General features: G+C 43.6%; 1 protein-coding gene and 1 pseudogene across 2 annotated transcripts; both read right to left on the bottom strand.

The window, feature by feature from the left end:
- Positions 1 to 2,194: 2,194 nt before the first annotated feature.
- Positions 2,195 to 2,695, bottom strand: LOC308427869 (ferritin light chain 1-like; annotated as a pseudogene). The gene has a single exon. The product of its transcript is annotated as a ferritin light chain 1-like (transcript).
- Positions 2,696 to 13,082: 10,387 nt separating this feature from the next.
- OR5AU1 (olfactory receptor family 5 subfamily AU member 1) lies at positions 13,083 to 14,018 on the bottom strand (the record flags this gene model as incomplete). The annotated part of the gene is made up of 1 exon (XM_080926378.1): positions 13,083 to 14,018. The coding sequence occupies one exon, from the start codon at positions 14,016 to 14,018 to the stop codon at positions 13,083 to 13,085; it is 936 nt and encodes a 311-aa protein (XP_080782504.1).
- Positions 14,019 to 22,139: the final 8,121 nt, after the last annotated feature.

Here is a 22,139-nt window from a genome sequence, read left to right as displayed (position 1 = left end):
CTCTTCTGCAATGATCCCTGCACCTCAGGAGGAAGGAGTGAGGTATACATGTTCCCTTTAGGGCTGAGAGTTCTACTGTCTCTCAGTTCTGCGTCTTAGCCACTGTCTCTCTCTCTCTTGATCACTGCATACTGCAAGTAGAAGCATCTCAGATGAGGGATTCATTCATCTACGGTACAATAAGTCATTAGGAGTCAATCAAATACCTTCTCCATTTAGCACTACAATAAGAGTAGGTTCTTCCCTAAGGCCTGTGATCTGTCTACCACATATGATCTACCACATATGATCTGGCCTATGATCTGGTGCCACGTACGGATTTTATCTTATGGAGTAAGACTTAAGTCTGATCAGAAAGTGGATGGTTATTCTCCTGATGTTCACGTCACTATGACACCAGTGACTATGTTTTCCTAGGCTAGTCATGATTGTGTAGGGTTCACGTCTAGGTACGACTGACAATTACTTTCTTCCTCCAGTAGGTAATAGCAGCTTCTGGCACTGTGAAAGATAACTCATAGCAATAAAACTTCAAGGTCAAATGGGGGTAGAAGGTAGGGGGAAGGCTGGAGAGATGATTCAATAGTTAAGATCACTGACTGCTCTTCCAGAGGTCCTGAGTTCAATTCCCAGAAGCACATGGTTGTTTTTTAAAGATTTATTGATTTTATTTATATGAGCACACTGTAGCTGTCTTCAGACACACTGGAGAAGGTATAGGATCCCATTACAGATTGTGAGCCACCATGTTGTTGCTGGAATTGAACTCAGGACTCTGGAAGAGCAGCCAGTGCTCTAAACCACTGAGCCACCTCTCCAGCCCCCCAAAAATCAATAAATATTAAAAAAAAAAAAACCCTTTAAGGTCAGTACCAGCTTGATTTCTCTGCAAGGACTCCAATATGTGGCATTTCCCGCAGTAGGGCCTCACTGTTACATACTGGAGGATAACCAAGAAAGATGGTGATGCTCTGTGTACGTGAGGGCTTTGCTTGCGTGTACAAGTGTACATGTGTGTGCCTGCTGCTCAAGAGGCCAGAAGAGGGCATTGGATTCCCTGGAACAAGTTGTAAATGGTCGGAGAAGAATAGCTACTGACCTGTCTCTGGAGCCATGCTGACCTTCCCTCTCACTCTGCCATGTAAGGACACAGTGTTTGCCCTCTGTGGAAGACACACCACAAAGGTGTCATTTGGGAAGCAGAGGGCAAACCCACACCAGACACCCAGCCTGCCGGCTACTTGATTTTGGAGCTTCCAGCTTCTAGAACAATGAGAAATAAATCTGTAATTTATAAATTACTCAGCATTGGGTGTTTTATTATAGTAAGACAAACTCAGACAGAACCATATTGGACATACAGCATAGGTGGTCAGACGCCTGTGGTGCAATCCTTTAACACCAGACTTGGCAGGAAGAGGCAGTAGACCTCTCTGAGTTTGAGGCCAACCTGGTCTATATACAGTGAGTTCAAGGACAACCAAGAAAAAATAAAGGGACTCTGTCTTATAAAACAAAACAAATAAGAATTCTTCTGTAGAATTTATTATCAAGAATATGCCTAAACATTGTTAAGAGTGACATCACTGGAGACAAAAAAAAATTCACGCAGCACTGGTCACATAAGAACAGGGAAGCTTCCCTAGAATAGATGTTACCAGCTCTCTGTTTCTGGAACAGCTACTTCAAGATTCACCTTCTTCTCAACAGGTAGAAAAAAACAAAGCAAGCCTATAACAGAGTCTTAGAAAGTCAGGCAGGGCAGGAACTCAAGGCAGGAACCTGGAACCTGGAAGCAGAAACTGAAGCAGAGCTCATGGAAGAATGCTGCTCCCCAGTTTGCTCCCCATGCCTTCCTCAGCCTGCTTTCTTAGATAACCCAGGACAGCCTTTCTAGGGGTGGCACCGCCCACAGTGGGCTGGACTCTTTCATATAATCATTCATCAAGACAATGCTCCCAGTTTTGCCTACAGGCTGATACTAGTCAGGCATTTTTTCAACTAAGGTTTCTTCTCAAATGACTTTCTTTCTTTCTTTCTTTCTTTCTTTTTTTTTTTTTTTTTTTTTCTTGGTCCAAGACTTGGGAGAGGCTCCAAGGCAGTTACAAAGCGGCCTAGTGGCTTTAGAGGTTCATTCGGGTGGAGGTCCTGAGGCGGCTGGTGCAGCAGAGGAGGGAGCCCCTTGGAAGGCATCCTAGTCGTGCTTGAGAGTAAGGCCCTCAAAGAGATACTCGCCCTGCCAGCCGACGGAGGTTGGTCAGGTGGTTGCCCATCTTCTTGATGAGCTTCGCCTCCTTATCCAGGAAGTGGCTTTCCAGGAAGTCACAGAGATGTGGGTCTGCGTGGGCAGAACCCAGGGCATGCAGATCCAAGATGGCCTGGTTCAGGTTCTTCTCCAGGGCCAAGGCAGCTTCCATGGCCTCTAGAGTTTTACCCCACTCATCTTGAGATGGCTTCTGCACATCCTGGAAGAGTGCACGGCCCCCACGTTCGTTCTGCAACTTGAGGAGACGCGCTCTCTCTCGCGCTTCTCCTTGGCCAATTCGCGGAAGAAGTGGTCTACGCCCTCCAAAGCCACATCATCCCTATCGAAAAAGAAGCCCAGAGAGGTAGGTGTAGGAGGCCCGCAGTTGACCAGGCGGTTCACAGCAGCTTCCACTTCGGTGGAGTAATTCTGACGGATCTGAGAAGTCATGGCTGGTCCGGAGTACGGGGCAGACCTCGAAGACGGTGTTGGTTGGTCCTAGGAGCCTGAGACGGCAAGGAGATGGTCCCGGAGGCTGCGACTGGAGAGACTTGTAGGGCAGCTGGAAGCTAAGATGGGAGCCCCCGGGTCTGTTCCGTTCAAACACTGTTGAAGCAAGACACAGACCCACGGGACCTCAAAGGTGCTGCCCTCAAATGACTTTCTATATTACATCAAGTTTAACAAAATCTATCTATCTATATGATATAGATATATGTCATATCTATAGAGCAAGTTCCAGGATGCCAGGCCTATACAAAGAGAAATCCTGTCTTCAAAAACAAAAACAAAAAAAGACTTGGAGAGATCGAGAGAGATCGAGAAAGATCCGAATGAGTTCAAGACCAATCTGGTCTACATAGCAAATTCTAGGCCAGACCAAGTTACAGAGTGAGACTCTGCCTCAAAAACTGAAAAATCAAAAACAAAAGCAAAACAAAAAGCAAAATGAAGAAATTGACCAGAATCCAACAGGGAGCTCTGGTACATTTAATGAAACTATTTTCTACAAGATAAAGACAGGTTCCTTTTTAAAAGTAGTAAGTAATGTGGGAATAACCAGATAACTAGGTATAAACCAAACAAGCTGTAGTTCTCTCTCAAAGCCTTCCCTAGAAAGTTCTAGATATTTAAATGAAAAAAATCAAAAACACAAGATATAAGAGGTGTTGATAAAATATATCTGGGCGTGGGTGAGGGCTTTCTAAGGCCAGCGGTGGTGGTGAACACTGGAGATTCCACACTACAATCTTCACACTGGCATAGGCTGTAATACAGGCCTGGGGAAGCAGATGTAAGAAGCCCTTAAGTAAAAGCTCAGGATACCCAAGATACATTCCACAGACCACATGAAGGTCAAGAAGTTGGAAGACCAAAGAGGGGATGCTTCAGTCCTTCTTGAAAGGGGAAACAAAATATTCACCGGAGTAAATACAGAGACAAAGTGTGGAGCAGAGATGGAAGGAAAGGCCATCCAGAGAATGCCCTTCTGGGGTGGGTGGAATCCATCCTGTATACAGTCACCAAACCCAGACAATACTGTGGATGCCAAGAAGTGCTCACTATAATTGTCTCCTGAGAGGCTTTGCCAGAGCCTGAGAAATACAGAGTTGGATACTCTCAACCAACCTTGGACTGAGAATGGGGTCCCCAATGGAGGAGTTAGAAAAAGAACTAAAGAAACTGAAGAGGTTTGCAACCCCATAGGAAGAACAACAATATCATCCAACCAGACCCCCAAAGCTCTCAGAGATTAAACCACCAACCAAAGAATACACATGAAGTGACCCATGGCTCCAGCTGCATATGTACTAGAGGATGGCCTTATTAGGTATCAAGAGGAGGAAAGGCCCTTGGCCTTGTGAAGGCTTGATGCCCCAGTATAAGGTAATGCCAGAGCAGGGAGATGGGAGGGAGTGGGCAGATGGGGGAACACTCTCATAGAGGCAGAAGAGGGGGGATGGGATAGGATGATTCTACAAGGGAAACTGGGAAAGGGGATAACATTTGAAATGTAAGTTTAAAAAAAAAAATCCAATTTTAGAAAAGAAAAAGTAAAGAAGCCCTTAAGTTCATGACCAGCCTGGCCAACATACTGAGTCTGTGTCTCAAAATAAGCAAGCAAATAGTTTTCATTTGATTCCTTGCACAAAAAGGATTAAGGTTCACAAGGATGAAATGCAAATAAAAAACTCAGTAAGGACAACTGTGGTGGCACATAACTGTAATCCTAGCACATGGGAGGCAGAGGGGAGGATCAGCATGCGCTGAAGGCTAGCCTGATCTACAGTTTCCAGGCTAGGCAAGGCTGCATACTGAGACATTCTTTAAAAAGACACCAACACAAACAAAAGACCTACCCCAGACTAGAGTGATTCCAAAGGAGGCAGAATGTAAGGCAGGATGACAAAGGCTAGCTAGCAAGCAGTAAGGAGACAGTTAATCTTCTATTGATGAGAATAAAAACAATGGGTTTATCTGTTCTTACCGACAGCCTGGATCTACTTCCCAGCACCCACACAGTGGGTGGCTCATGACCTTTGTAGCTGCAGCTCTAGGGAATCCAGTGATCTCTTCAGCTCTCCTTGGCAGGCAAAACACTCCTATACATACAATACATTTAAAATTTTTAAAGGAGGGGCTGAAGAGATGGCTCAGCGGTTAAGAGCACTGACTGCTCTTCCAGAGGTCTTGAGTTCAATTTCCAGCAACCATCTGTAATGAAATCTGATGCCCTCTTCTGGTGTGTCACACAGCAACAGTGTGTTATATACATAAAATATATAAATATATTTTTAATTTAAGCACAACTAATTTATCAAAAAAGAAATTGAAATGTCCAATAATCTACAAAAAATATTTATAATCTACAGTATTAAGTGTTAAGTTTTAAACTCAGGACAAATGGCTTAGGTATCTATTAACATCTCAAAGTGAACCTGGCCTCCTGATTCTCCCAGTGACCCTTAGTCCCTACCTGTTACAGGTATGGCTGGAGCAATTCTAATTCCTACCCTGAACTCACCAGCACTTTATCAACTTCTCCTCAGTCCTGGGTTTTGTTTTTGAGACAAGGTTTTGCTAAGACTGCCCTATAATTATGTAACCTAGACTGGTCTCAAACTCTTTTGTTTCAGTTTCTAGTCTGTTGCTAGACTGTAGACTTGAACTTCCATGCCTAGGAACAGAGTACATTTCTTAAACTGTAGACATGCCTTGTTAATTTTTTTATGGATGCGCCCATGTGTTGTCTTGCAAGAAGTGTCAAGAAAGAAAGAAAGAAAGAAAGAAAGAAAGAAAGAAAGAAAGAAAGAAAGAAAAATTTGGACTTTAACCCTCTTAAGCCATAAGCCCCAAATTTAATATTTTCTCTTGTAAGTTGCCTCAGTCATGGTGTTAGCACAGCAATGGGAAAATAACTCAGACTCCTGGAACTGGAGTTTCAGGTGGTTGTGAGCCACCATCTGGTTATGAAAGACTAGGATAAATCCTGACCCCCTAACTGGTAAAGTAGAAGACCCCTAGCAGGTAGAGTAGAGCCAAAAATGTAAGCTAACCAGTTCTGCAATACTATCCTATTCCAGGAACTGGCTGACCATAAAGAATTTATGGCCTTAAGGTCAGGGTGACTCTGTTTCAGAAACTGACTAACCATAAAAACATAAAAGTTAAATAACACCTTATAAACAATCTTGAGAAACCGGGTGTTCCCCTTGCAATTCTTCACTGGTAATTTTCACCTTATAAACAATCTTGAGAAACCGGGTGTTTCCCTTACGATGATTCTTCACTGGTATTTTTGGTATTCTTCAATGACATACTCCCTTCCCCCTTGGGTTGTGTTTTTTTTTTTCCTTAAAAGCCCTTTTCCCAGCCACTCGGGGTCGAATTCCTCTACCCCTGCATGGGATATGAGTTTCGACCCCAGTGCACTGGTTTTGTTAATAAACCTCGTGTAATTGCAGCAAGAATGGTCTCTCTTGAGTTCTTGGGGGTGGGTCGTGTTATCCTGAGACTTGAGTGAGGGTCTCCCCTCTGCGGGGGTCTTTCAGTTACTGGGAGTGAGCTCAGGTCTTAGGAAGAGCAGCCTGTATCCTTAACTTCCCCACCCCTTTTCAGACAGTCTCTCTACACAGCTCTGCCTGGCCTTGAACTCACAGAAATCCTCTTTCTACTGCCTCCCTAGTACTGGAATTTAAAAAATGTGCCACCACATCTGGTCATTTTATACTTCTTAACTATAACCTTCTGTAGGTTTAACAATCTCTAAAATCCCCTTCTACCTCAAGTTTTTCTTTCCAGTATTAATATATTAAAGAATTTTTATCTTTACCAATGCTACATCCCTCCTGTTTTTAATTTTATGAACTTAAATGAGAATACACTCCCTATGATCCTTAGTTGTTTAACCTCCAGCAGTAACTGAAGCCCAAGGGGCCATAGTTATTAATTGATTAGAACAACTAATGCATTAATGCACCAGTGCAATCCCATTGCATGGTAGGAATATCCAGAAGCCATCCATGGTTGCTTTCTCAATTAAGATTCTACTCATGGGGGATAGCACTTGGCACTTACACTTACACCAAGCATCCAGAGTTCCTGAACTGAGGAATTATTTTCTGAGCTACACACTTAACTCAGCCACATCCAAGTCCCTTGTAAACCTAACAAAAACTCCAACTGAAGCAATATAGCTAACTTTAAAAAATGAACCAAGCAAGGAAATAACACCAGATGCATAAATCCCAACTCAGTGACACAAGAAACATAAAAGCACAAGACAACACAACTCCTCCAAAAGTTATTGTAGTTTGGCTGGATTGACATGTTGTCAAACTGCTTGCTAAATATCTCTGCTTTTACCCACAATTACTACTGATCTCAACCTTGGCCAAAGAAGCCTCTCTCTGCAGGGGACAGCAGTTAACGCAGAGACTCGTGACTGGTCAAAATGCTGAGACCAAGTGACTGCTTAGTGCTCGGCCCTTAGTGGAGCATCCGGAGAGAGCATCCAAGAGCTGCAGGATGGTGAGGAGAGCTGTGAGATACTGGCTTCCTGACAGGACAAGAACTTGTGAGCTCGCTGCAGCTATGGTTACCAGCAAAAGATCCAGATCACTCAACATTCCTGCAGTGGTACTAGTTGGACTCCGATGGATTTCAAAACAAAACAGAGATCTATCTGCCTCCCGAGTGCTGGGATTAACGGTGTGCACCACCATAACCAGGCTCTGCTTCAGACTTTGTTTTGATCTGGTTTAAGGTTTATTTATTTATTTTACGTATGAGTGCTGTATTTGCATGTACATCTGCGTGCTTGAAGATCCCAGTACAGATGTTTGGTGGTGAGCTACCTGTGGTTGCTGGGAATTGAACTCAGGACCTCTGGAAGAGCAGTCAGTGCTCTTAACCACTGAGCCATCTCTCCAGCCCTTCTGCTTCAGTTTTTGTTTGTTTGTTTGTTTTCAGATTTCTGGTCTTAAGCTCCAGCCCCAGTTTCTCTTTGTGATGGATTGATTAGGATTTGTAAACCAGATAAATCCCTTCCTTGCCAAGTTGCTGTTGGTGATGTTTTATCCCACTGATTGAAAGCAAATTAAGACAAGATTGACATAGTGAAGCATCTTCTGCTGGAAAACTTAAAGTACAATGGCTTTGCTGCTGAATTCCACTCAGCGTTTAAAGGAGAGTGAATACAAATCTTTCTCAAGCTCTTCTGGAGACGTTGAAGAGGAGAGAACACTTCAAACTCATCTTAACTTATTTTTAAATAATTTTCTTTATTCTTGAGAATTTCATATATTTGTATAATGAAATATGATCACATCCAACTTTCAAGTTCCTCCTCCAGCCCCTTCCTTATTCCCCCCACAACTTCGAGGTTTTTTGTTTATTTGTTTGTTTTGTTTTTTGATAACCCACTTAATCCACTTAGTGCTTTCTGCCCATGGTGTAGGGCCATCTAACCTAACAGTGGCCAATGCACTTGAAATAGGACTCTTCTCTCCACAGCTCTTACCTTCAAATAGCTTCTCAATATGGTGGGCCTAAAGGACCCGACCCCCATCTCTGCCAGAATTTAGGCTGTCTTGGTCTTGTGTGAATAACCAGGTGGTTGTTAGTTCATGGGTGTGTAATTATGTCATGTCCAGAGCACAGCTCTCCACAGAGGTCCTCATCCTCTGGCTTTTACATTTTTTCTGCTTCTTTTCCCTTGGTTCATACTCTTTTTAAAAAGCCAACATTACCCAGTTAACAAAGCCAGACAACTAAAAAATTATAGGCCAATATTCTTGGTGACTATAGAGGCATACGTCCTCAACAAAATAGTAGTAAACTGAATTTCTTGGCACATTAAAAGGGTCATTCACAGTGGTGGTGGTATATGCCTTTAATCCCAGCACTCGGGAGGCAGAGGCAAATCTCTGTGAATTTAAGGCCAACCTTGTCTAGAGAGTGAGTTCCAGGACAGCCAGGCCTACACAAACAAACCCTATCTCGAAAAAACTAAACAAACAAACAAACAAAAAAAAAAACAATCAAACAACAACAAAAGTCATTTAGCATGATGGAGTGGAATTTATTCCCAGATGCAGGACATACACAAATATGTATAAATCTGTGTATATTATGCCACATAAACATAGGGAAAGGTACTGGAGAGATGGCTCAGTGGTTAAAAGCACTGACTGCTCTTCCAGAGGTCCTGAGTTCAATTTCCAGTAACCACATGGTGGCTCACAATCATTTGTAATGGGATCTGATGCCCTCTTCTGGTGTGTCTGAAGAGAGAGACAGTGTACTCATATACAATAAATAAGTAAATCTTTTTAAAAAACAAACAAACAAAAAAACAAATCCGGAAGGAGATCTAAAATGTATCATATATTAAAACCCATCTTAGCATGGCAACATATTAAAAAGCCAATATTACAGGCAAAGATACTATATAACAAAAATAAAAGATGTCCTATGCTAGAAATAAAAGTGAAAGGAACTTCCCTTGGGCTGGCAAGATGGCTCAGCAAGTAAAAGTACTTGCTGCCAAAGCTGGTGGCTGAGTTCGATCCCTGGGACCCACATGGCAGGAGAGAACCGACTCCTGCAAGCTGTTCTCTGACCTCCACGTGCACACTTCCCATAGGCAAATAAATATAAATAATGGAAAAGTTTTTCAAAGAAAGAAAATGCCCTGTCTTCTTCTGGAAGAGAGAGATTGTAACTGTGATAGTGTAAATTAAGATCGCTGCTGGAGCTCTCCCTAAGGCCTGTGGTATCGATTCCTGCTCAAGGGAGGCTTTAGCTTTGGTGAGCAGAGAATGACTGAGGGGCAAACCTGACAGGTAGCTTCAGTAGGATGGTGTTCTTGTTCTTCCTTGTCCTTCCTTGTACTCCCACGGAGGTGACAGTGACACCCCTTGGTTGCACTCCTGAATGTGCTGATGTGTCTGTACTGTAAAGTGGATGCCAGCCTGTCACCAGTCATACACATTTGAAAATAAGAAATTGTCACCAAGGAAGGAGCTTTGGACTCTGTTTTTAAAACCTCTAAACCGTGACTTAGAGCCTGCAGGGGAGGCTGTGCAGTGAACTTCAGCACAATCATCACATCATGGGCACCCTCGTGTACACACACATACACAAACACATACACACACATACATACACACACATACATACACACACATACATACACACACATACACACATACACATACATACATACACACATACATACATATACACACGTACACACATACATACACATACATACACACACATACACATACATACACACATACACACATACATACATATACATACATGGATACATACACACACATACACATACATACACATACATACACACATACATACACACACATAAACACACACACATACATACATACACATATATACACACACATAAACACACACATACATACATACATACACACATACATACACATACATACATACACACATAAACACACACATATACTCACACATACACACATACATACATATACATACATACATACACACACATACACACACATATACACACAGACAAACACACACATACACACACATACACACACATATACACACAGACAAACACACACATACACACACACACATGGAAGGACACAGGAGATGAGATGAATGAGTTGATAACACTTGGCTGCTACCAATCCTGGATAAAATGCTAAGATTCACTTTACCCAAGTGTTAATAATACAGAGAGAGCACTAATGTTGCACAAAGAAAGCAGTAATTTGTAAACCGGAGATGTTTATAGTTTTAAGCTTACAGTTAAAACTGAGATCTGTTAATAACTACTTTTATATTATGAGATGTGCAAATCAAAGTTTATTTTATTTTATATTATTGTTTTTTGAAATGGGGTCTCACTATTTAGCCTAGACTGGCCATGAACTCACAATCCTCCAGAGGGGCATGCTGCAGAGGGGCATGCTGCAGGGAGGCATGCTGCAGAGGGGCATGCTGCAGGGAGGCATGCTGCAGGGAGGCATGCTGCAGGGAGGCATGCTGGACTGGGGCTGCACCAGCTGTGTCTTCCAGCAACAGTTATAAGCACAGCTGGGGTTTGGACAATGGCACAATGCAGCACTCTGCACAGCTTCCTCCTCTCCACTAGGGTTAATTTATTTCAGGGACTCGGTAATCTCGGGAGACCCCGTTCTCTGGTAGCAGTGTCTGTCTTGTGCACCATGTCAAGCAAACCTTTGATGTATATGTAGTTTGCCATCAGAGAAACCTTAAAAAGTGTCACTTGCTAAATTTCCAGGAGTTGCTGGGTTCACATGGGGTTGACATCGGTCCACTTTCTTTTCTTCTCGACATCCTCTGGGCCATCTTTGTGGCAGATGTGCCATGGAACAGTCTGTTCTGTTGTATTTTAAGAAAAGCCCCAGCTGCCCTTGAACTGCTTATGTAGGTGAGATGGTCCTTAAACTCTGTCTTAGTCAGAGTTTCTATTCCTGCATGAAACATCATGACCAAGAAGCAAGTTGGGGAGGAAAGGGTTTATTCAGTTTACACTTCCACATTGCTGTTCATCACCAAAGGAAGTCAGGACTGGAACCCAAACAGGTCAGGAAGCAGGAGCTGATGTAGAGACCATGGAGGGATGTTACTTACTGGCTTGCTTCCCATGGCTTGCTCAGCTTGCTTTCTTATAGAACAAAGGTCTACCAGCCCAGGGATGGCTCCACCCACAATGGGCTGGGCCCTCCTCCTTGATCACTAGTTGAGAAAATGCCTTACAGCTGGATCTCATGGAGGCATTTCCTCAACTGAGGCTCCTTCCTCTGTGATAACTCCAGCTTGTGTCAAGTTGACACAAAACCAGCTGTACAAACACCTATTCCTCTTCCTCCACCTCCCAGTTCAGAAGACTTTTATGTGTACCACCACACCCACTGAGTTACCTTTAAAAATATCACTCCATTGGCATTTGGTAGAGTGAGCTGGTAGCCATGTCCTTAAATGTCCCAAATCTTCCAACATGGTCTTGATGGTCACAGACTGCTGCTCAAGCTCCTTCGATCATCTCCAAACATTTCTTCACAGGAACTCCGAAGCCTAACTGAAGGCATGATGCCCATCTCGAGACTGCCTGAGGCTGATGGAGGCAGCGTTCAGGAGCCTGAAGACACGGTTACTCGTGAACTGAATATTTTGTGTGTGCTTTTTATTTTATATAAATTTGATCTGCTTATACCCATTGTAGCACGTGATGTATATAGTTTTGATACAAGTATATCACGTGCTTTGAACACACTCATTCTCCACCCTTCTCTGTTTCCCCTTCCTCTGTTCCTGTTCATTTCCTCTCCAATTTTGCTTTATCTTCATATGCTCCTCTTGTGAGTGTGCGTGTGTGTAATTTGATTATCCACATAAAATCTGATTGAAAGAAAGCATGTAACATTTGTTTTTCTTTGTCCCTCTTGTTTTGCTTAGTTTAATGATGACCACATTGCATCAGGGTCTCACCGTGCAGCTGAGGCTGCCTTTGAACTTGATTCTCCTTCCAAGTACTGGGATTAAAAGTATGAGTCACTATGCCTCACAGGAAATAACCTTAACATGAAGAACAAAAATGTCTGTTTCAACTGGAAAATAAAGTATTCACAAATTCCAAATTATGGATCAAGTATTACATCAAAGCCATAATTAGTCTTGTCTGGTGAGTCCAATTAAGCAAGAGCAGAAGATCTTTCTAGATTCTGTCTCTATGAATCCAACAGTTCTTCTTGTGGATAGTTGCAAAAGCACCCTCAGACTAGAGGGTGTGAACCACAGAGGGAGCTTGGGAATGCGCTTGAGGGCAACACCACATAAGACACAGTGTCTTCTCTTTTCTTCCTAAAGACAAGATCATGTGGTGGTTTGAATATCTTTGGCCCAGGAAGTGTCACTATTAGGAAGTACAGCCTTGTTGGAGTGGGTGTGGCCTTGTTGGAGTGGGTGTGGCCTTGTTGAAGTGGGTGTGGCCTTGTTGAAGTGGGTGTGGTCTTGTTGGAGTGGGTGTGGCTTTGTTGAAGGAAGTGTGTGACTTTGACCGTGGGCTTTAAGACCCTCCTCCTAGCTGCCTGGAAGCCTTTCCTGTTTGCTTTCAAACCAAGATGTAGAACTCTCGGCTTTCCTAACACCGTGCCTGCCTAAACACTGCCATGTTCCCACCTTGATGATAATGGACTGAGACCTCTGAACTTGTAAGCCAGCCCCAATTAAACGTTGCCCTTTATAAGAGTTGCTTCGGTCATGGTGTCTCTTCACAGCAATGGAAACTGTAACTAAGATGTCATCCCGTTGATTTCCAGCCCCAAACCCTCCTTAGAGCCTCCTTCACATCCTTGTTTCTCAAGGAGTAGATTAAGGGGTTCAGCATTGGGATCACCACTGTGTAGATCACAGCAACTGTGCGGTCCTGCGTCAAGGAGTAGCTGGACTTAGGGCGCAGATACATAAAAAGTGTTGTGCCGAAAAAGAAGCACACAGCCGTGAGGTGGGATGTGCAGGTGGAAAAGGCCTTGAACCTGCCCTGGTTTGAGTGCATTTTTAGGATGGCGATGAAGATCAGTAAGTAGGAGATCAGGATGGTGAGAGTGCAGCTCAGAAGGTTGAAGCCCGCAAAAATGAAGAGCAAGATCTCACACAGCGAAGTGTCCACGCAGGACAGGGACAGGATGGGCGGTCCGTCGCAGAAGAAATGAGTGACCACGTGAGCACCACAGAAGTTCAGACTGAAGATGCAGCTTGTATGGATAAGAGAATTGAGAAATCCTGCGCTATAGGAGCCCACAATCAGAGAGGCACAGACATTAGGAGACATGATGGTTGAATAGAGGAGAGGATTGCAAACAGCAACGTAGCGGTCATAGGCCATGGCAGCAATGAGATAGCACTCACTGGTGGCGAAGCCCGCGTAAAAAAACATCTGAGCCATGCAGCCAAAGTAAGAGATTACCTTTCTCCTGACCAAGAAGTTCATCAGCGTCTGGGGGACCACCGTAGATGAGTAGCAGAAATCCAGGAATGAAAGGCTCTTGAGGAGGGCGTACATGGGTGTGTGCAGTGTGCTACTCACGTGGATAAGAAAGAACATGACCAGATTCCCCAGCACGGTGATGAGGTACATGACCAGGAACAGCACAAAGAGCAGCGTCTGCAGCTGCGCGTCACTGGTGAGGCCCAAGAGCTCAAACTCCATCTCTTGGCTCAGGTTTGTTCTTTCCATATTTGCTCAGCTCTGGGGTGCAGACAGACTACAGACACGAGACTGAACACTTGGGGACTCTTGCCGTTTGCTCAAGCATGCCTGGGATTAAGGTCTTTGGAAGAGATCTGGCTTTGTAGGTGGGAATGTTGTGGGAGGTTGATTAGTAAGCACTACTTGAGAAGCAACCAGGAATATAACAACTATATGGAATCTCTTTGAGATCATAAAAATTCTAAAAAATGAGACATTCACTCTTTGAATCCACATTCTGTGTTCTGTCTACATGACTCTGTGTTCCCTTCCTAAGCAAGTGCCTGGCGACACGGAAGGAGATCACATGCTATAGGCACTATGTTCTGTGTAAGCACAGAATGAGCAGGGCCTTCCTCTCTAACCAGTGTGTCGCCTGTGGGATGGACCTGACACCTCTGGATTTCAGTTTTGTTATCTGTAGAGTAAGAACAGCAGGTGAAACATAAATCACTTGAACATAGAGCAACACTGAGAAAATTTAAGGGATGCTTGTAATGGCCATCCTCACAGGGCAGACAGACCTACCATCTAAACACATGGGAAAAGGAAGATAAAACAATAACAAAATATAACACAAAAGCTACCACCCAATGATATAGATGGGAACACATTCTAAGCAGCAGCACCGAAAGAGCTCTCAGGGAAGCTGAAGGGGGTTCATCAGCTCAGGTGGAAATGCACCCCTTTGGGTATGGTATAATCTGATTCTAGTTACTGCTGTTTGTAAAGATATGGTAGCCAAGGATACAGAGAGATGGGCATGGTGTAATGAGCAAGCTGACACTGGGGATTAGGGGTCGTTCAACAAGACAACATACCCACCCAAGTTTATGAAAGTATTCATCATTTTCAGTCAAGAAAACCACCTTGAGTTCGGGAGCTATTGACAGACAAGATGAGGCCCCCACTAAGGCTGTAAAGATGTCTTTCTTATTTAGAGTGTGTGTCTTGTAAACATCACCCTATTCCCGCTCTATCGGCTCCTCTGCCCTTATTACCTCTGGGTCCTAGAGTGGTTTCAGTACCAAGTGTTTTGTTGAAGACTCGGTTTTTCAGACTTTAAAACCAGTAGATATGACTAGGTAGGACAAACGCAGCCAATATGAGCTCTCCTCCTTGTCTTTCAGGGAGTAAGGAATGCATCTGTGAAAGATGGTGGATGATTCAGGAGCATCCAAAGGTGTACCAATGACTGTGAAATTCTAGGCTGAAAATGACTTACAAGAAATTCAAGAAAGCCAGCCAGCAAGTCATTAAGAATGGAGTAGAATCTCTCAACTTCCACCTTGGCATCTTCTTTCCTCAGAATCCTGTTTTAGTTCACGTGGCAGACCTATATAGTATTTCTCTGATTATAAAAATAGACAAAGCCAGAAAAAAAAATCAAAGCCAGGAACATGTCCAGTGAGTGCCTGGGACAGTGAAGATTAAGTGGACTGTCCACTGTGGCAGGTGCTCTCCCTGTCCCTGCCACTGTCCCTCTCCCTGTCTCTCTCCCTGCCCCTCTCCCTCTCTCTTCCCCTCTTCCTCTCTCCTTTAACTGCAATATACACTAAATTAAAAATCTTCTAGAATACAAAGAACTAGGCAAAAAAAAACATTATAGAGAGGTTGATATCTGACATTTTTTGAAATATCCCGTACATGGTAGCTTGTACCTTGGAAGAAGAAAGCCCAAAGTGAGTTTCATTTTTTAATGTTTATTTTCATTTTATGTGCATTGGTATTTTGCCTACATACATATCTGTGAGGGTGTTGGATCCTCTGGAAGTGGAGTTACAGGCAGATATGAGCTGCCATGTAGGTGCTAGGAACTGAACCTTGGTCCTTTGGAAGAGCAGCCAGTGCTCTTAACCACTGAGCCATCTCTCCAGCCCCCAAGTTTTATTTTTCAGAAAAAGGAGGAAGGGATGGAGAGATAGCTGAGTGGCTAGATGCTCTTCCAGAGGACCCAGGCTCGATTCTCAGAGTCTACGTAGTGGCTTACAACCACCTGTAACTCCAGCTCTAGGGGATCCAGCGCCCTTTTCTGGTTTTCTTGGACCAAAATATACACTTGGGCAAAACATACATACTCATAAAATTCAAAAAGAAAAGGAAAAAAATTAGGAGTGGGGCATCTAGTCGGTGAAGGAGTTGAAAGAGGTTCTATTCATACCTGACTTCTCAACTTTCCCCTGAAGACCAAAAAGTAAAAGAATAAATGAAGGACATCAGACAGCAGATGTGACCTTTAAGATCCTTAAGCAATGGTGACTCTCAACAGAGGGTCACTAGATAGCCTTACTATGTGTAAAATACTAGGTTTTAACTGCAGGGAATCTGTTCCAATAGGTCTACAGATGAACCAAAAAGTCTGATGATTTTATAGCAGGTGATCTTTGAATTTTAAGGAACAATAAGCCATTGGGTGTTTCCAGGAGGACACAGAGCTCCCTAAACACACTTCTTTTCCTAACCTGCTAGAATTCTCGGTGTCCTGACGTCAGTAGAATGGCTCTCCTGAACAGTCTGTTCCCTCCTGAAGATACACCAGTAGGTAATAGTTCTCAGACAGCTGGGCTATCCTGTGGTCATCAAACAGCAGATGAGACATTCTGTAAGCCAGATCCTAGCACATGACTTGAAAGTACTGGTTTTGCTCTGAGCACTAACCTTCCTCGAATGAATAATGAAGACAGGGCAGACTCTGTGTCTGACTAAATCTGTGGGTCTCATGGGGTGAGGAGTGAGGCAGCCCCACTTCCCTGTGAACCCTCACCACCAGTCTTTCATGGGCAAGAGACTCCTGAGAGCCACCTTTCCCCCTGGGCAGCTCACAACTGTTCAAGAGGTGTTCAAGGTGGGATTTTAGGAGGCAACTGAGAAAGGGGAGTAATTGGTCCCACAAAGACCCATTAACGTGTTTATCTATTAGAGTCCCTGTCCCAGAGTCAGGTGACTAAGAAACTGGGGTTGAGGGAATGAACCCCACTAGATCCCTGACAACTTCTGGATCATTACCTTCAAGAAATGCTTTGCCTTTATCTAAACATAGCTACAGATTATTATCTGTGTTTACTCCGTAACAGAAAATTAGGTTTTCCTTCTAGGACGGTTAACCAGTGTACACCTGTGTTTTAACTTAGATCAACACCAACTTTCTGTTCTTCAAGGCTGTATTAATAGTACAAGTTAGAGCTAGTCACTTAGTTGCCACATGTTTGGGGATTTTCTAGTGACGTTTGTTTTCGGTTTCTGATTAAATAACACCGGGTCAGGAAAAATACTTTTTATGGCTTGAATGCTTCTGAATTCATTGAGTAAAATACAGCCGATGTTGGTGGCTGTTCCATGTTCATTTGAAAAGAATATGTTCAGCTATAGTTCCAGTCTCACCATGCCTGAGCCTGAAAAGTCCGCGATCAAGGCGTAGAAGAAGAACCCCAAGAATCGCGAGAGCAGCCACAAGGAGAGCTACTCCGTGTTCGTGTACAAGGTGCTGAAGCATCGCGGGCGAGGCGTCGTGCCTGACGCTTTACAACAAGCCCTCGACCATCGCGGAGATCCAGAAGGCCATGTGCCTGCTGCTGCCCAGGGAGCTGGTCAAGCACGCTGTGTCCGATGGCACCAAGGCCGTCACCAAGTACCCCAGCTCCAAGCGAGCACGCAGAGCTCACAACAAACCCAAAGGCTCTTTCTAGAAAAAGAGAAGAAAAGAAAAGAATATGTTCTCCTTTGCCATGGAATACCCTACAAATGTCATTTAGGTCAAGCTGGTTGATAAGATGGTTTAAGCAAAATACATCTGTTCAGGCTTCACATTCCCTTTCTTCTTGGTCATTGAAAGGTAGCATATTAGAGCTGGAGAGATGGCTCAGTGGTTAAGAGTACTGACTGCTCTTTCAAAGGTCCTGAGTTCAAATCCCAGCAACCGCATGGTGGCTCACAACCATCTGTAATGAGATCTGATGCCCTCTTCTGTGTGTCTGAAGATAGCTACAGTGTACTTATATATAATGAATAAGTCTTTTTTTTAAAGGTAGCATATTGAAATTTCTTTAATAATGAATGTTTTTCTTTTGACACAGTGCCTCACTGTGTAGCCCTGGCTGGTCCAGAATGGACTATATAGACCAGGCTAGTCCCAAACTCACAGAGAACAGCTTGACTTTGCCTCCTATATGTTAGGATTAAAGACGTGTGCCACCATCCCTGGCAATTATGGGTTTCTCTCCGTTCTTGTCTACTGTATCCTGAAGTCTCATTTCTAGGTGCCCGCTTGACTATCTTCCCTCTGGATAAACTAGGAAATCTAGAGCCAAAAGTGCCCGCTGGGCCTAAACAGACATTTCAGAGGTTAAAAACATGTTTCTCTTGCAGAGGACCCAAGTAACGCCAGCTCCAGGGCCGCCTGACACCTCTGACCCCCCTAGACACCTGCACTCCTATTCACAAACATATAGATAATTAAATTTTTTAATTTAAAAAATGATTGCTATTTGTTTGTTTGTTTTAAGACAGGGTTTCCCTATGCAGCCCTGGTTGACCTGGAATGTACTCTGTAGACTAGGCTGGCCTTGAACTCTGAGATCTTTCTTCCTCTGCCTCCTGAGTCCTGGGATTAACGGCCTGTGTAACCACCACTCAGTGCTGATACGTTTTATTTTGATTTCGAGCCACCTCTCCAACCCGATATTTTTTATTTTGAACCGTACCTTGTCAGATATTAATAATAGTCACAATAGGTTTATTCTGGCTGGTGCTAATGCCCCATGACTTTGAAAACCCATTTACGGTTGTAGTGTTTACTTACCTGTAGTGACAGTGTTACTGGTAAAAAGTACAGGGCTGGCTCTTCTGGTAATGTGATATTCTGAAATGTCTCTGACATTCTGAGAGATGGAAACTTTTATTGGATCTCACAGCCACTTTGAAGTCACTCGAGACTTCTACCGTGTACTCGGAGTGTCTAATGTGCCTTTAAGAGAACAGTGCCGCAAGCCGACCCTACTTACCTCGGATCTCCATGTGGTCTTTACAATCTGAGCTGATGCTTAGCTGCAGTTGTAAGTGATGTCCTTGTCCACGCCCAGACCCAGAACAATGCAGGTGCCTCACGTGCTGAAAGCAGCAAATACAGAGACTGAAAGCATCTTCCTAAAACCCACCAAACAGGTTGAAAACAACCATTTACAGACACTGGTTGATAAATAGTGATGTCCGTTATCTGGTCAGTTGGGAGCGGTTGGAGCCAGTGACTTAATCCCTTCCTTGTAAAACTCTGTTAAAGATTTCCGCAGAGCATCCACTCCTTCCTTGTGTGGTGCCTTCTATGCCATTCAATACGTACAGATTGTGAGGGACAGACAGTGACACCACTCACAGACAGACACATAGACACACCCAGCTTATACCACACACACAGACGCAGACACAAAGTCATGCAACAGACAGGACATAAGTCATGGGAAGCTTGAAGTGCAGAATTTAAATCTAGGTTCACTCTTGATTAAACTACTCCAAGCAGAAGTACTTTCTTTTCTTTTCCTTAATGTGACACTGATGCATTATTGGTGACTCTGAGTCATTCACTAATGCAAATAATTCCCTCAGGATCTTTTTATGTGTGTGGGTATTTTATCTGCATGTATGTCTGTGCACAACATGTGTGCCCGCTGCCTGAGGAGCCCAGAAGAGGAAGAAGTTTTGAGCCACTATGTGGGTGCTGAGAACTGAACCTGGGTCTTCTGGGAGAGCAACTGGTGCTCTTAACCGCCGGGCAATCCCCCAGCTCATACAGCCAGTCCTTACTCCACATACTCGAACTAGAGTTTGTGGTTATGCTGTGAGCTGTGGCTTCCTGTTTAACCTCCTGCTCCTTCTCCTTCTTGTTCTTCTTCTTCTGGATTATTGCTTCTTGTTAAATTTTATATTTTTTTCCGCTCTGTGTCTGTAGCTTTGTATCTTTTGTTACTTCATTTGCAGTTTATATGCATATCTGTACCACCCCATACCCTTTATAGAGCTTGGGCTTTTGCCTCTGTGCTCCCAGCCTCTGTTGTTACACACATATCTTTTCCCCTGCCCTAAATCCCACACTGCACTGTTATTGTTTCTAAAATACAGTTTAAAATCAACTCACTTTAAAGAGATTTTAAGAACCAGGACACCATCCTTCTATGCTGACCAGACTGCTAACATTCCAGCGTTTTTAATTCCTTCGCTGTTCTCATTTCCTCTCTGAATGTCCTCTTTAACATTTGTTATAGGGATAATCTACTAGTGGCGAATTATTTCCACACTGGGTGTCTGAAAGCATCATGTTATATTTTTGAAAGGTGTTTATCAAGTTAAGTTTAGAATTCTGGAGGCAGCCTTTCCCTTGTCTTCTTGCTGGCTGCTTCCAGTGAGAAATCTGTTGTCTTTGTTTCTCCGTTATGTGACACGCTACTTTCTCTAGCTGCTTTGTGGCTTGTTTTGATATGGCCTGTGGATTTCTTCATGTTTCTTATACTTTGGGTTTGTTGCATTTATTAACTAGTGGGTGTGTTTCGGTAATTTGTTTTGAAATGCTGAAGTTTCATCTTATTTAAGCATGCTTTCATGCTTCTTTCTTTGTCTTAGGAATCAGTCACCTGTACATTGATCTGTCTCAACTCCAAGAGAGAATGATGTTCCTTTTGATGAGTTATTTCTTCGCCAATATACATATCTATGTTTATTGGAAAACTGCTCTTGGGCAGGTGAAATCACTAGCTCTAAGACAGGGAAGTCACCATGGGAAGAGAAAGCTAGGGGGAGGGGAGAGAAAGTACAGAGAGACAGAAGGAAAAAGGGACAGAGAAACCAAAAAATGTCTGGGTTCTATAGGGAAAAGCTTCTGGAGGAAGGGCAGCCCAGCCCCTGGGTTGGAAAGTTCAGAGTAGAGGGCGTGGTATGCAGTAGGGACTGAGGGATGCTGGGAGAACCTGGAGGCCAGGTCATCTTCAGTATGTAAAACAAGCACCTCAGCCCCTTGTCCTAGTCTGAAACCCAACACCATTTTTTTATGTACTTATTTGGATATTTTGGGGTTTCTCTTCTGGAACATTCTATTGCTATGCTTCCAAGTGAGCTAATCTTTTCTCTTGCAGTATCTAGTCTGCTGTTTAATGTATATTTTCACTTGGACCTGTCATTTTTATATCTAGATTTTGATTGAATCTTCCTTTGGTTTCTGTCTCTTTGCTCAGTTTTTGTACTTTTTATTTACTGAGAAGAGCTGTTTTCATGTGCTTCCGAGCTAACTTTAATGTGTCAGTTCTGGCTTGCCGCGCCCCCGTGCCTCACTAATCTCTTTATGAGTCATATTTCTCTTTATACGCCTAATAATTTGCTGGGGTATGAGATATTGGCCATTGTCACCTGGTAGGGGCTGGATGTTTTTGTTTCTTTGTTTTGTCTTTTCCTAGGATGTAATAAGAGTTCGTTGGCAAGAGTGTTGTGTTTTATAAAAAGCCAAGAATATGTTTTGTAGAGCACGGTATGGGGTGTCTAGGTGGGCCCATGCTGAGGCTTCCCTTCCCCCTGAGATAGCAGCCATATGACTGTATACTACAGACTTTATTTAGAGCATGGGAAAGAGTGTTGAGAAGGGAGGGGAGAGAAAGGCGCGGGGGGGGGGCAGGAACATGTGGGGGGGGAAGAGGAGAGAGGGAGAAAGGAGTCAGGAAGAGAAGAGATTGGGGGAAGGGGGGAAGAGCGCCAAATAGTCTCTTTCATAGTGAACCAGGCTAACCTGGCTGTTACCAGGTAACTGTTGGGCAGAGCCTAGAAGGAATGCTAACAAAGAGTCTTACCTTCTTGAATCTTTCCGTTTCTTAGGCACTGCAATCCTCAAACCAGGGGTTAGAGTTTCACCATGACTGAGGAAAATTTCCTGACCCCTTTACCCACTGCCCTCTGAACTGAGTTCTCCCGGTCCCAGCTGCAGCAATTACAAAGCCACAGTACTACTCTTGTTTTTGTGTACTCATTGAACTTCTTTCCTCTGGTTTTTGTCTGTTGGTTTCTGCTTGTTTCACAGTAACAACTGAAGTCATGGGACTCAGAATGCACAGAAAACCTGCTCTCTGTTCTTTAGTT

Source organism: Micromys minutus (genome assembly GCF_963924665.1).
Source record: "Micromys minutus genome assembly, chromosome: 12".
In the NCBI taxonomy this organism is placed as follows: domain Eukaryota; kingdom Metazoa; phylum Chordata; class Mammalia; order Rodentia; family Muridae; genus Micromys; species Micromys minutus.
Note: the sequence above shows the minus strand (reverse complement) of the source record. Positions and strands in the feature narration are given on the sequence as shown.